Source organism: Clupea harengus, chromosome 17 (genome assembly GCF_900700415.2).
Source record: "Clupea harengus chromosome 17, Ch_v2.0.2, whole genome shotgun sequence".
Lineage (NCBI taxonomy): Eukaryota > Metazoa > Chordata > Actinopteri > Clupeiformes > Clupeidae > Clupea > Clupea harengus.
The window spans coordinates 26,555,110-26,569,678 of NC_045168.1; the positions used below are offsets into that span (position 1 = coordinate 26,555,110).

The following is a 14,569-nucleotide window of genomic DNA, read 5'->3' on the forward strand; positions in this document are numbered from 1 at the left end:
ATAGAAATATAAAATAGAATAAAATATTTTAGCCATTATTCGTACATAACATTGATTGTCATAGACCAGATAATCTCAACTAAAGATATTTGTTTTAGTTATTGTACTTTCTATTTTGGCTTAAGAACTCATAAGTAAAATAATGTCATCCTATTTACTGTAAACTACTTATCAATCACTTGGGACTGATTGTGTAACCACCATGAAAACTGATCAAAATGATAGCATATCTATTTACTACTGGAGTTTAATCAAAACTGCACTGCATTAACATTTCTAGCAACATTACTTGTGAACAACTATGAAATATGTAAATGTTTAAATCATGCTTTAGTGTTGTAATTCACGGCAGCCTAATACAAGCCTCTGCTTTATGGCGTGCCGACTGAATGCCTTAAAAGACAGTGTCACACACTAACTCCACTCAGACACACCAGGTGTAAACAATTAAAGCCCATTTAACATAATCCGTCACTCGGCACATAGCCTTAACTCATTTAAAAATTAAAGAAACATAAAACTCCAGTCTTGTGAATCTCAGATTGAATTCTGCTTTGTGGAAACAGTGTCCTGTTTATCAGTGAGATGAGAGGGATTCTGCTATAAAAGAGCCCCGTCCTGAACACCAGGCACTTCACCTCACTCTGAGCTCCAGCTTCACCAGACGCACCATCTCCTTCTTACCCAGCCTGTGAGTACCATGCTGCTTAGATATCAGGGATTATCAGTGAGCCAATGCTTTTGTGTTAAAGACATACTAATGTCATATTGCATGTTTCAAGCCTCTGTTTTCTTAAATCTCTGTTTGAGAACATTACTGTGCTTTACTGGTCGACACTTTTCCTGCTGCACTGTTATTTTGAAATCCATTTTCAATATCAATGTCGATTTATTTATCTCTGGAAATATTTGATATTCCTTGCAACACACTAGTTGTTCTGTGTGTTTACCAATAGAAAAAAAATCTCTACTCCGTATTATTCCCTTACATTATTGTGATGGGATACAATCAGAAAATGCTCAACAATGATCTTCTTGACTGAAATTTTGTTCATTATTTCAGAACCATGAGCAGAAACTACATGTCCAAGTTTGATGAGCTCCGCAAGGGAGACTACCTTATGTCCAACAACCACGAGTGGAAGGCTGTCTTCCAGGTAACGTACACTTTTAAGTGTCTCATCTTGTCATCTAAATCACAAAGTCATAGTCATGAACAACAACATTTGAAATCGTTAACTACCTTAAAATGAAAAACACATATTAAAAAAGAAATGTACTATTCCCATATCCCCCCCTTCCACGCTTTCTCTCTGTAGGATGATGGCAACTTTGTCATCTACGGCTGGAAGCCCATGTGGAACTCGGACACAGCCGGCCAGCGTGATGCCCACCGCCTGTGCATGCAGGACGACTGCAACTTCGTCATGTACAAGAGGGACAACAAGATGATGTGGCAGACCAAGAGCCAGGCCTCCGGCGGCTTCAAGACCTGCCGCATGTGGCTGCGCAACGACGGTACCATGGTGGTGGAGAGGGATGGGGAGGAGGTGTGGTCCTCTGCCCAGTCCAAGGGCTTCAAGTAAAGAGTGTGGCCCCGTAGGCTGTGACTCCTCCTCAGCGGGGGTTGGGCCAAGGATGAACCGCCCTGCCTGTGGATTCTTACATGTTTCTTCTTGCTCAATAAAACTTGATGGAAAAATAATAATGATCTGCTTGTCCTGAGTAGTACTCTGTTCATGTATGTTTGGAGACACATTTTGTCTTAAAAATGTATCTGGGTCTCTTTCGAAGAATAACTTATGCAGCATTGTAAATACCATCTGCTTTAAATAACGTATTCTCCTTTTTGGAATGTTGATGTTAATATTTGGTTAGCATCGCAACAGATAGCGTATCTCTAACTCTGATCTGTTGAAATCATCTCTTTGTTATATTTCTGACCACAGAGACCTTCAGATGTGAAATTCTGAAAAAAAATCTATTTTTAGCGAGGGGGCCAAGCTAAAGCACTCAAACTCATTAGCCTTTGGCAGCCCTCCTGCCACCATTAGATGGCCTTGCGTCCGCTTGTGCATTTTACAACTGGGATCCCTGTGGGTGCCTTCCACCACAAGGTCTGTCTAGACGTCGCAACTGTCCCGCTGGTGCAACCTGTGCCAAGGATAGAATCTCATTAGGGATGAGAGGGGTTGACCAAACGCTCAGTAGTTTTCCTTTCACATTGAGGCCCAAAAATAGTTGGTTGACATGTCACTAGGGAAGACATAAGGGGACGGACCGAAGGGAGAAATGTGTTGGACGTGTTGGACATACTGATACAGTAATACAGGCAGGACCTTTCCAGTCAAATACACCTCAAGAAAATACTTAAAGAAATATACACCTCAAGAAATATAAATATTGTCTCAAATGCACAATTGCACAGTTATTCGCATATTTGTTTTAGTGTATGACTGTTATCAGATTTGAACTTAGCCTCCATTGCGTAACACTTACATAGAAATAAAGTGCTTACACTAGAGTTCCAACTGCCTTTCATTAGTAAGACAAGATTGAGTATTTAGTCTCATGTGCCTGAGAAATGCAATATCCTTGTTGTATGGTTTTCTTAGCCAGGTGTACTGTCAGATGCTCACCACAAGATGGCGGCTGAGCTGCTTTCACAGCATTCACAGCAGTATAGCATTTTGGGCAGGTGGTCCATGCTCTGGTTTGTGTCATTTTGTCACAGGACTTTATTAATACATCATAAATCCCATCCTAAGCCACGCAAGACTTCTCCTTCTCTTCTCAAATGAAGTACACTGGGCTTACTTCGCAAACACTCTGTGCTGTTAATTCACCACCATTACCTACCACACTCATAAAGTCCATATATGTGAAATAGACGGCATAAACAAACCATTTAGAATAAAATCATTTGGTGGGAGTTACATTCAGCTCAGTCAATGAGAATTGAATCCTTATTTTACAATGCTTTAAATTAGTATTGTTTTGAGTAATTATGTACATCATCTAATCCAGAGCTGTCTCTCTTCAGTTTAAGAGTCTAATCCAGTGATAGGAGCTGTCTCTCTCTCTCTCTCTCTCTCTCTCTCTCTCTCTTCAGTTTAAGAGTCTAATCCAGTGATAGGAGCTGTCTCTCTCTCTCTCTCTCTCTCTCTCTCTCTCTCTCTCTCTCTCTCTCTCTTCAGTTTAAGAGTCTAATCCAGTGATATGAGCTGTCTCTCTCTCTCTCTCTGCTCTCTCTCTCTCTCTCTCTCTTCAGTTTACGGGTCTAATCCAGTGATAGGAGCTGTCACTCTCTTCGCAGTGAACGAACGCAGTATATGATTGGTGTTATCTGCTGTGTTTAGGTGGTTTTACATAATTGTACATAACACATTGCGAATAATGACTTAGCAGATGTGTGATCAGCCCCCAAAGACATAAATGTATAGCTTGAATAAAAGGTAACATATTCATTTTTAATTTGTATCAAAGTGACAAATATACAGTACTCTTCTAAACCCCTCCAGTGCACTTGTCAGTGCTTTATTTAAATTCTTTATTTCAAAGTGAATAACCATCTGGAATAACCCCCTCTTTGACTCTCTCTTCCTATATCAAGTGTACATGTCTAATGTGCCACCCGTATCTGTTACTAATATGTTTTAAAGATGTTCTAAAGATGTGATATCTGTTTCTAAGATGTTCTTTCGTTATGGCAGTGTAGGCCTATAGGTGTCATGCCGCCCATCTGGCTTATTTCCTTCATGCTATCCTGACATGCTTCATGGTATCCCTCATGTTATCCTGTTGATAGGCTACACATTGTTTGCACTGTCAGTGAATGACAGGGTCAATATGTTGAATATGGATATTTTGATACTTAGACCTATATTTTGCATGATATATGGTGGCAAAGGTAAAATAACATACAAAGCACAATAAACGAAAGATACAAATATATGCTATTTAAGGTATAGTGAGAGTTGAAAGTTGAGAGTTGATGTTCTTAGACTTTTTTGTTCAATACATAACAGAAACATTACAAGAAATGTTCTCTAGGAACCAATTAACATACGACAAAAGTGTTCAAGAACAGAACAGATCTTCTAAAGGCCTGTTTTCTTAACTCAAAGTGTTTTATGGAAATTTGAACTCAGTAGTTCCAGCAGCCATCACACACGTATACACACACACACACACACACACACACACACACACACACACACACACACACACACACACACACACACACACACACACACACACACACCCTCTGTCCTACTTGGCTGTGAGCTGCTCTTCTTCCGGCTTGTCAGTATATACTTTATGAGTTCCGCACTGATGTTAAATTCATACTTGTAGTCAGTAACTTAAAATAGGAGATTAGATCACATACTAGACAAAATAGGTACTCTAATTTGCTCAAATGCTCTTTGACAGTAAGTCAGGAGGAAGCAGACTCCAGCCCAGTGGTTACAAAGCTTTCATGGCATGCCCCCCTTTTGATAATTAAAAATAAAAGTGACACATATTACCTGCAATTTAACCTTAAATAGAAAACAGATGGCCACAGATGGTCTCTTAAAGATTATTTATTTGAACAGTTAACATTTTCAATTTCATTTAATTAATTAGCTGAACTTAAGTACATATCTTATCATTAAACTTTTCCTTTTTTTATTTGATAAGAGCTCTTGTTTAAAACATTTCAACATCTCACTGGGTGATAAATTCATACAATTTCTGTTGTATTAATACATAGGCTGAACGGTAGGCCCTATTATAAAAGTACAAAGTAGGCTTTAACCAATAGGTTAGTTACCGGCTACTGTGCTGGAAGGGCACTGCCACACAAAATATGACATGTAGTTGGTTTGTTTAGGTTTCTTGCTCCTTTTTTTCCCACCCTCAGGCTGCTCCCCCTTGCTGTAGGCCAGCTCTGCGCCACCAATGAGAGGACTACCCCACACTGCCTAGCCGGTAACCTAACACAGAGCGACACCAGCTATCATCACCTCAGATATCATATCCCATCAATATATATCTGTACTGTGATGATGATGTGATGTGACATGGAGAGCAAGTGGTATGTGGTGTACTGACACTCAAAAAACAAAACATAGGAGGTTTTGATGCTAAGGAAACTAGTTATTTTTCCATAAATACAAGGTTTTATATTGAATTACATTTACACAGTCTCAATTGTGTTTCATAGGCTATAGATTATATTAAAGTACTTTCACAAATAGGTATGCTTCAGGAAGTATGCAGGAGCCTTTACAAGTAGGCTATAGCTTAAAACTGAAGAAATAGTTATCAGTTGATTAGTTTCAAGGTCATAATAAAATAAACATGTATATATTTGTTTGCGTAGCTTTACCTGGGAATTGGTGTATAAAATGTTACATAACTGGTAGAAAAGGCAGGCTACACCAGAGGCTACACGTCGTTTTTTTTTTTTAGTTTGCGCCCACTTGCAGTTATTTACGGTAGTTTTCTTGCGCCACAGATCGCTTTTAAAGCTCCGAGCATAACTCGGCGACAATGATGTCTATTACAATAGAAGGTTATTGACAACACCTCTACGCAAGGCGGGGAAATAGAGTCCTTGTGATATATTTTAGGCATGGAATACTGTCTTCTTTTTATCACTGAGAAGAGTGCGTTTCGTAGTGTTTGAGTATATCGCAATCTTTTTCGTATTTGTCTGTTTATATGGACCAAATGGATTTTTAACTGTTGTTCCAAAACGATACTTCAAATATCCATTGAGCTCAGCAGTCGCATAACTTAAAGTATGTATACTCACTGACAAAGTCGTGCCAGAGGTCTTTAATATCGGTAACCGTACCTGTTGTGTATGGTATTCACAGAAAGCGTAACGTTGCCTCACTATGAAATTGCATTGATAAAGCCGCGTCATTACTGGAGGCATAGGCTACTGTAGCAGTTGGTCTGCTATCTACAGCGACTCTGCCGTGAGGCTTGTCTACAACGACGCCTGAGTAAGTTATTAGAAAAGCTTAGAAAAAAATAATTCTGAAGGAATACAATGACTATGTCAGTAGCGGAGAGGAATTCAGGCTCTGAGGGCAAGGAGGAAGAAAGTGAGGATGAAAGTGAAATCCTGGAAGAGAGCCCATGTGGACGCTGGCAAAAAAGAAAAGATAAGGTAAGACTGATGATGTCTTTGATTATTAGGCTACCTTGGTTTCGTGAGTGTTTTACAGCATACACTGACCGTCAGATTTGATAGATAACCTACAGTATTCCGAAAATACTCATAAGGCAGCACACACGTTAACAATGAGAGGCTGAACGCAGGCTGGTTTTAAATTCAAGTCGATAGCAACCGGCTGTCATACATCAAGCCACCGTTTGTTGTTACCGGTTGAGGGGCGGGGTCAGACGACGCTCCGCTCATGTCGATGCTGGTGGTATCCAAAACCCGAAAATTACACTTTTGGCAAATTTGCAAATCTATCCGGTATAACATTTTAAGATTGAGCGGGCAGACTCGGTCCCTGAATGCATGTTATTAACAAAAGGTTATACATGAATGCCTTTTCATCCAGTAGCCTACCAGCCTTCTGGCAGGTGCATTGAGTTCATAAGACCCCTGTCCAGCACGTTTTTAGTTTGTCAGACACTAACGTTAAGCTATTATTTCTTCAACCTGAGGAAAAATGGCTCAAGTCTCAACTTTTCATAGTCAGCTTTACAACCAAAGATATTTGAAATATGCAAGTCTGTCCATTTTTGTACAAAACCGAAATTCATTTGGGACTGCGCCATAATATCGATGTCGTTAAAAAAACTGGATGTTCGTGGTGTTCTGGAAGAGGAGATAAGCTGAAGGTTATCTTTCTGCAACATGCACTCACCACTCTGTCATATCAACAGGGAATAGTTCTCTAGACACAGCACCGCCCCTCCCCCTCAGTGTTTTTCCATCCATTGATTACTCATCAAGTGGGTTGCTTCGCGACCATCCATTTCTGGGTCGCTTTTTACCAAGATGCTTATACAATAGTGATGCTCAGCTGATTAGTTTTGCCAGTATATCGGCCAGTATATCGGCCTTTGACACTTATCGTTCATATTTTAATATCAGTGTTCCTGATATGTTTCTAAATGCGCCCTCTTGTGCTTACGCTATGTATGGTAGGTTTACTTGCATACAGAATTAAACTAGAACAATTTATATTCTATTCTTCCTTTTTATTATACTTACCGTTACCATAATATTGGCACATTGGGCTAGGAGGAAGACATTCGCTGCAGGTAGCTTAATCATTTCAATTTCCTTAGTTATATACTTTAACATCATACTCTAGGAGGGGCCCATCTGCTTGAGGTCGGCAGGGTAGAGATAGGAAGGGGGGGGGGGGGGGGACGACGACGACAACAACAACAAGTGGTAAATGTACACAGCATACATGGGGTACAAATACGCAGCATACATGTAGATAGATATAGGTTTGTAGGAAGATATACATAATACATACAAAGAGTGTGGGTATACCTTAAGTGTGATAGTATATCATTGTGGAAGTGTAATGTTATTTAATATGGACTGTAAAATATAAAGGTGTAACCATAGTTCAGCCTTTGTTTAACTTAGCTGACTAGGTAGTTAACATTAACTGGCTCAGGGTCAAGAGATAATATATTTAAACTATTTATTCATTTAGAATATACTTTTACCCAAAGTGACTTACAGTAGTTTTCATCAGTATGTGTGTTTCTTGGGAATAAAACTACTGGAGACCAAATCGATAAAATGAGACTCGATTATTTCGTGCTTCGGCGAATCATAGCTGATTACCAGCAATGGAATTTAAGGTACATACCTGGTCTTTTGGTCATGAAGGGGCAGAGAAAACTATAGGCCTAGATACAAGCTAAAATCAACAGAAGTCAACAACAGGTTTCTTTCTACTTTTAAGTTTGTGAAACAATGATTATTATTATTATTATTACTGGTGGTGTAAGATCTGTACATGGCCTGTTGTTTATCATAGATGGTATTTGAAAATGAACTAATAATTCCCTTTATGTAATTATGCTAACTATGATTAATGAATATCGGCCAAATATCGGTTATTGGCCATCCTATGCAATTAGATATTTGTATTGGTATCGGCCATAAAAATGCATATCGGTCGATCCCTAGAAATTGTGATTGCAACAGTCACAGTCAGTGTCCATTCTCAGACATAGGTAGATAGGGGAAGTATGGACTCATACGTCTTCTCCCTTAAGTCAGTGCAGCTCAAGTAAGGTCAAGCATACTTTCAAAGAGGCTACATAGAGTTAGTATGCTCATAGCCTACTCATAGTGAAAATAGCTACTCGTAGCCTACTCATACTGATACTATAAGGAAACAACTATTGAATTTTCTTGCCAACATCTGTCCTGCATCATCATCAGATGAAATGTGTTCAAATACAGACGACCAAGGTGCAGTTAATCCTATTGCCTTTGGAAATGTTGTCTTTACCTGGCCATGCCTCACCTTGTTGTTCTCCTTCTGAATCGAACCTTTTGGAAACATGAAACACGATTAGCCTACAGATAGATAGATAGATAGATAGATAGATAGATGGATACTTTATTAATCCCGAGGGAAATTTAGGTCATCCAGTAGCTTATACACATACACAAATACACTTATACACTTATACACCTCACCGACATACATACATAAATCACATATACATACACATAGGGAGAACATAGTGTGTTTCCAGGTACAGGAAAGGGTCTGACCCTATTGTACAGAGTGCAATGATTTTGACAGTGTCGGTGTCCAGGAGGAAAGTGAAAAGTGAAAAGTGATCTTGTGCTGCTGGTGTGGAGAGTGCAAAAAAATATATAATGTTCTTGTGCTTGTGAGGATGGGTAGTGCAAGATAGTGGTCTTGTGCTTGTGTCTGTGTGTGTGTTTGGAAAGTGCAAAGAGCAAAGTGATAGTGCAAAATATGTAGGTGGTAAAGTCTGTGCATGGGGCTGAGATGAGATGAGATGGGATGAGAAGGGGAGGGCAGACTGAGATAGACTCATGCAGAGAAGTCCATCTCCCTCCCCCTCCCCTTCTGCGCGGCGTTGAAAAGCTGAATGGCCCTAGGGACAAAGGACTTCCTCAGCCTGTCCGATGAGCATGACAGTGACAGGAGTCTGCCACTGAATATGCTCTTCTGTCTGTTGACAGTACTGTGTAGTGGGTGGTGGACATTGTCCAAGATAGTCAGCAACCTACTCAGGGTCCTTCTCTCCGCCACCGTTGTGAGGCAGTCCAGTTCGGTGCCCACAACAGCTCCCGCCCTCCTCACCAGTCTGTCCAGTCGCCCCGCATCCCTCTTCTTGATGCTGCCTCCCCAGCACACCACAGCATAAAACTGCACCGTTTCCCTGTGCCGGTCAGTTGGCTCATTGCTCTGAGTTACCCATTTACCCTCTTAGGGGCAACCTGATCAATAAAGGAAACACTATTAGCAAGCGCTAGGAGAACACTACAGTCTTGCTTTCAGTGTGTCCTTTGTAAACAGGCATATGGCTACTCCAGCTGGATTGCTTGAAGTGACATCATCATGCATTCTATACAGTAATATCCTATCAGAGTGAATTTCACCCAAGGTCTAGACGAGTGGGAGCATTAGTTTGTGTTTGCCAATGTGTTTGCGCTTGAGTGAGATGAGTTTTTTCACATGAAATGAAACGGAAAAAAAAAAAGAAACCGGCACTCAGCACGAAATGAAAAGATGAAAGAAATGCTGCAGAATGCTTGATGATGAATACAGCTTTTTAAAAACGCACCACCTCACATGCAGCTTTTTAAAAACGCACCACCTCACATGCAGCTTTTTCAAAACGCACCACCTCACATGCAGCTTTTTCAAAACGCACCACCTCACATGCAGCTTTTTAAAAACGCACCACCTCACATGCAGCTTTTCAAAACGCACCACCTCACATGCAGCTTTTTAAAAACGCACCACCTCACATGCAGCTTTTTCAAAACGCACCACCTCACATGCAATTCTCTTATCCCTTTGGCTGGCCTGATTTTTACATTTTCAGACAGTATTAGTTCCCTCTCCTTGTGAAATCCTTGGTGAGGAAGTTCGTGAATCCTTTGGTACTGCGTTAGTGGACCTGGGCTAAAGAGGTGTAGCCCCCTTTTTCAGACATGGAAATTCAGGGCTCCACTGAGCTGAAACCCAGTCCCAGGTGAAGAGATACATGTGGCTGACCTCAGGTACGTCTTATTCAAAGTCCCGTTTCCCTGTCAGGTCAAACAGTTGACTCTTTGACATGATTCTACACAGAACATGCCAGATCCAAACCGTGCATGGTGAACTCGTTGAGGCTTGCATTATGTTTGCTTACCCCCTCTGAAGTGCTGGCATTGATTGGAGCTGTGAAGGGAGGGGAAAATGGCTTGCCACTGTGACCTTTGCCCCCTACTTATGCGCTGTTGCACAACACAACAGGCCTGCCATTGTACCACCCCAAACAGAGTAATAGTTCAACTCTCAGGTTCATGTACTCTAGCAAATAACTGAAAGTAGCTCATTTAACAACTTGAAAAAGTATGCTCCACATGTTTGCCTTTTTAAAAGTCGTTTTCTTGAAGCAATTTTCTCTAGCTAGTTAATTAGCAATTAGCAATTTTCTTCAGCTAGTTAAAAAGAGCCCCCAGGTTCTGATCAAGATTGCTCTTACCATAAAAAAGTATAGTATAGTAAAGTATAAAGTTTGTTTTTTGTTCCTCTAGAGTTTTATATGCAAGACCCTCATTCACACATACACACAGGGTAACAGGCACCAGGGTTATTATCGTAATAAGATCATCATCCAATCCACCAAACATCTCAAAACAAGAGTCAATACCAACAGGAGAATACACTGTTTAGCATTGGCAGACAATTTTGGCTAATTTTGCTTGGCTGCTACCCACATAATCAGCTGTGCTGCTCATCCCATAAATGCATCATCCTTACAAGTTGGACATCATTGTAAAGGTAAATAAACAGGCTTTCCAACGATATAAAATACAATGCCAATTAGCATTGTAACAACAGATAAATAATCGACAAATTTCCAAACTTTCACAAATTTCCAAACTTCACTGGTGAAAAACTAAACTGAAATTCCGATTAAATACAAACATATTATTAAAATAAAATGATATTATATATTATATAACACACGCACACGCACATACACGTACACACACACACACACACACACACTTATTAATAAAGTGCTCTATTTCTGCAGGGGATCTCTATATTGATGTGCACTTTGCAGTATAATGAGCCATTGATGGTGCTAGGGCCTATTCTGTGGATGACTGCTGTCTTATGTGGAATGACACCCACGCAGACGTCCCCAAGGGCAGTGGTGTCTACACGTCATGACATGCCTCCCTTTGACAATTTGAACCCCCCCCCCCCCCCCCGCCCCCATCACACACACACACACACACACACACACACACACACACACACAATCACCACCACCATGGTGCAAAGACTCTCCCATGCATAGAATGTTGTATAGCTTTTCTTCAACATTGTTTCTACATTTGAACAGTTTAACGTTTTTATCCGTTAGATTTTAACATTTAATTTGATGAGAGCTCTTGTTTAAAACATTTTAACATTTTAAGCTTCTCACTAGGTGATCAAATCCACACAATGTCTGTTGTATTAATAATTAGGCTAGCCATCCCCTCTAACACATAGGCTGAACGGTAGGCCCTATTCTAAAAGTACAAAGTAGGATATAAACTCAACACCAAATAGGTTAGTTACAGGCTACCGTGCTGGAAGGGCACTGCCACACAACATATGACCTGTTGTTGGTTGTTCAGAGTTCTTGTTCCTTTTTTTTCACCCTCAGTCCCCACCCCCTTGCTGCCACTCTGCGCCCACCCTAGGGAGATTGCTAGGGAGATCCAGGACACTCTGCCCAAGGGGGGGGGGGGGGGACACGAGGACAAATGCCACAGCTGCAGGCCACCTGTTTGTTCATGTTTGTTCATTTACAGTAGGGGACTCGCATAATCGCTGCCACTCAGAGAGGGAGCAGTGAAGCAATCTTTCACTTTTATTATGCAATAACAATTAAAAGTATGGTCTCACCTCATCCCATAAGCCTTATTTCCGGAGTATTTCACTCAAAACATGAAATAGGTTAGCCTGGATTTATGTCTTTTGATACAGCTCTCACATGGTCTGTGGTAATCTATGGGGATTTGAAGCGATTGACAAATACGAATGGAAAACGATATTCATTGTTTTTTTTATTTTGTATTAATCAGTGTAACTTTAAAATAACACTCATTTTGTAAATCACTGAACGATACACTCTTTCAATACTTGTAATAGACCTTAGATTAGACCATTTTTATGACTCCTGTATGGGTGTGCTTGTGCAACTACAGGAGAGATAGCATGTGTAGAATTCTGTGAGCAGGTGTGCAAACATGATAAGGCCCAATTTCACAATTTTTATGGCCCTGATATCTATTCTATGGTCTTTAAATGCCTCAGGACCACAATGACATGAATTGAGAAATAGTTTACAAATGATTTTATAAGACTTTCTTTAGGCCATAAAATAAAATGTGTCCTTGAATTACTTCTGATTAGGACATCACTTATTTGTTATTTGAGCACTGGGTGGGATACCGTAGTACCATAGTGAATCACGTTTACAGCTTTAGACTGATGATGCCAAGGTTCACCTGTCTCCTGCTGGACGCTTTGGCTCTTCTCTGGCTGGGTGGGACAGCTTTACCATAAGAAGCAGCACAGAAGAGAGAGAGAGAGAGAGTAGGAGGTTCTCGAGAGCTAAGAATAGAAGCTGGCAGGTGCACAAGTGTGGATACTGTTGCCAGGACACGCTAGTCCATGATCCCCCTTGTGTGTTTTAGTTGTATTGTATGGCATTCGTGGCGGAGCGCTTGAGTGGTCGGTTTGAGTCAATGTAGGATTTTTTTGTAAGTCCATTTGGACAAAGTGTCTGCTAAATACCTGACCCTTACCTTTACCTTTACCTTTAGTTTTGGTTGTTGTTCTTTTTTCCAACAAACAACCAAACTAGAGCCAGTGACACTCTGCGCCATCATTACTTTTAGAGGAATTGATGTGGACACCACAGGCCACCAAGGGCCATCAGGGAGGCTAGGCATAGCGGCCAGGCATGAAGGTACAGTGGAGAGTGCAGACACAGATGGCAGACATCAGTAGACAGTGGCAAATGCATGATTGATGTGATGCACTTCTTTTTGCTATCATTACCATTACAAGGTTGTCAAAAACACGGTTCACTTCACAGTGTTAATAGACAGAGTAAACAGCAAGTCAATTGAACCAGAGCTGCCAACTTTTCCAAAAACCTTGGAGTGAGATTTTGACGCAGGTGACCAAAATTTTGCCCTGATATTTGAGCTTAAGATGATCTAAAGATGTCTATGCAGCGAATAGGGTTACAGATGCGCTCCTCAGCGCCAGCTACCCTCGGGGAGTTTGAAAAGTAACGAACGCGTCTTGGCCCAAAATCAAAATGGGATGTGTGGCGTGAGTGCGTGTGAAACCGTGAGAGTTGGCAGCTCTGATTGAACTCACAGTCATCCATGTAGTGTGTGCTAGTTAGCCCACAGCTGAAGCTTTTTTATTAGTGCACCTTTGCAGCCCTTTCACTAATATTGATGTCAAAGGTCAGGAATGTAAGATATTTTCCAGCTTCCTTTGGCAGGACAAAACTGAAGAGGATTAAGAGGCCTTTGTGAGGTGACCTTTAACCTTGTCCACTTCCGTGTCACACTCTGTCACATTCTGCGGTGTCTTAGCATAATAAGGACTGTGGAGGAGTTCATGCACAGTTGAGAGAAGGTCCAACACAATCCTGGTTTTGATTAAAGACTAGGTGTCATGGAGGGTTGTAGCACAAATGAGGTCAGGCACAACTAAATGCAGTAGACGCAAATCACTTCTCTGCTAGCATTCATTAGCATGGAACTGTGTGAGTTTATTTCTTCCTGTTCTTTTCACCGGGACGGTTTGTAATAGTAGCCTGGTCCTCCAGATGTATGGTCCATTCAGTAAAACTATGAGTGCTTGACCCAATCCCACTCTGGGTTAATGTAAACCTCGAACCCAAATAAACCCCTTTAGAGTCGGTCCAAACCCGAATGCATCCAGTGAAATATGATGTCTGTCAGGCCAGGCTTTCGGTCCTGGTCCTTTAGCTGTCAAAATGATAATGAACGACAAGATTTCAGTTCAAGTTTAAGAGCATGGAAAGTGGGCACGTCACCTTGAAAGGCAAATGGAAACACATTTCCTTCGGGGGAAATGAACACGCTGACAAACACCAGGCTGGATGGAAACCTGGAAAATGCGTCCGTCAGAGGATGGTCTTAACAAAAGGAAAGATATGAAAAGAGGTCTCAAGAACAGACTGACGTCATCTGCGGTGTGACTCAGCAAGCGTCCAGCTGTTTCAGGTGCATTCTTCTGTTCATGCATGTTTTCTTCATTAAATCGGTATATTCCCTCGG

At 41.0% G+C, this 14,569-nt stretch overlaps 2 protein-coding genes across 2 annotated transcripts in view; both read left to right on the forward strand.

The window, feature by feature from the left end:
• Window positions 1–598: 598 nt before the first annotated feature.
• Window positions 599–1,708, forward strand: LOC105894764 (mannose-specific lectin-like). Its single transcript, XM_012821310.2, has 3 exons — window positions 599–691; window positions 1,064–1,157; window positions 1,320–1,708. The coding sequence occupies exons 2-3, from the start codon at window positions 1,068–1,070 to the stop codon at window positions 1,584–1,586; spliced, it is 357 nt and encodes a 118-aa protein (XP_012676764.1). The 5' UTR covers window positions 599–691; window positions 1,064–1,067; the 3' UTR covers window positions 1,587–1,708.
• A 3,561-nt stretch (window positions 1,709–5,269) lies between these two features.
• Window positions 5,270–14,569, forward strand: part of nrbp2b (nuclear receptor binding protein 2b) — a 28,946-nt gene continuing 19,646 nt past the window's right edge. Inside the window, exon 1 of the mRNA XM_031583529.2 lies at window positions 5,270–6,166. Coding sequence (XP_031439389.1) covers window positions 6,047–6,166 — 120 coding nt within the window. The 5' untranslated portion in view covers window positions 5,270–6,046. The remainder of the gene's footprint in view (window positions 6,167–14,569) is intronic.

Bases quoted from the DNA above. Each gene is read 5' to 3' on its own strand.
- LOC105894764 (XM_012821310.2), top strand. From the start codon at position 1,068: ATGAGCAGAAACTACATGTCCAAGTTTGATGAGCTCCGCAAGGGAGAC. The intron at 1,158-1,319 runs GTAACGTACACT...TTCTCTCTGTAG, and splicing joins AGTGGAAGGCTGTCTTCCAG to GATGATGGCAACTTTGTCAT.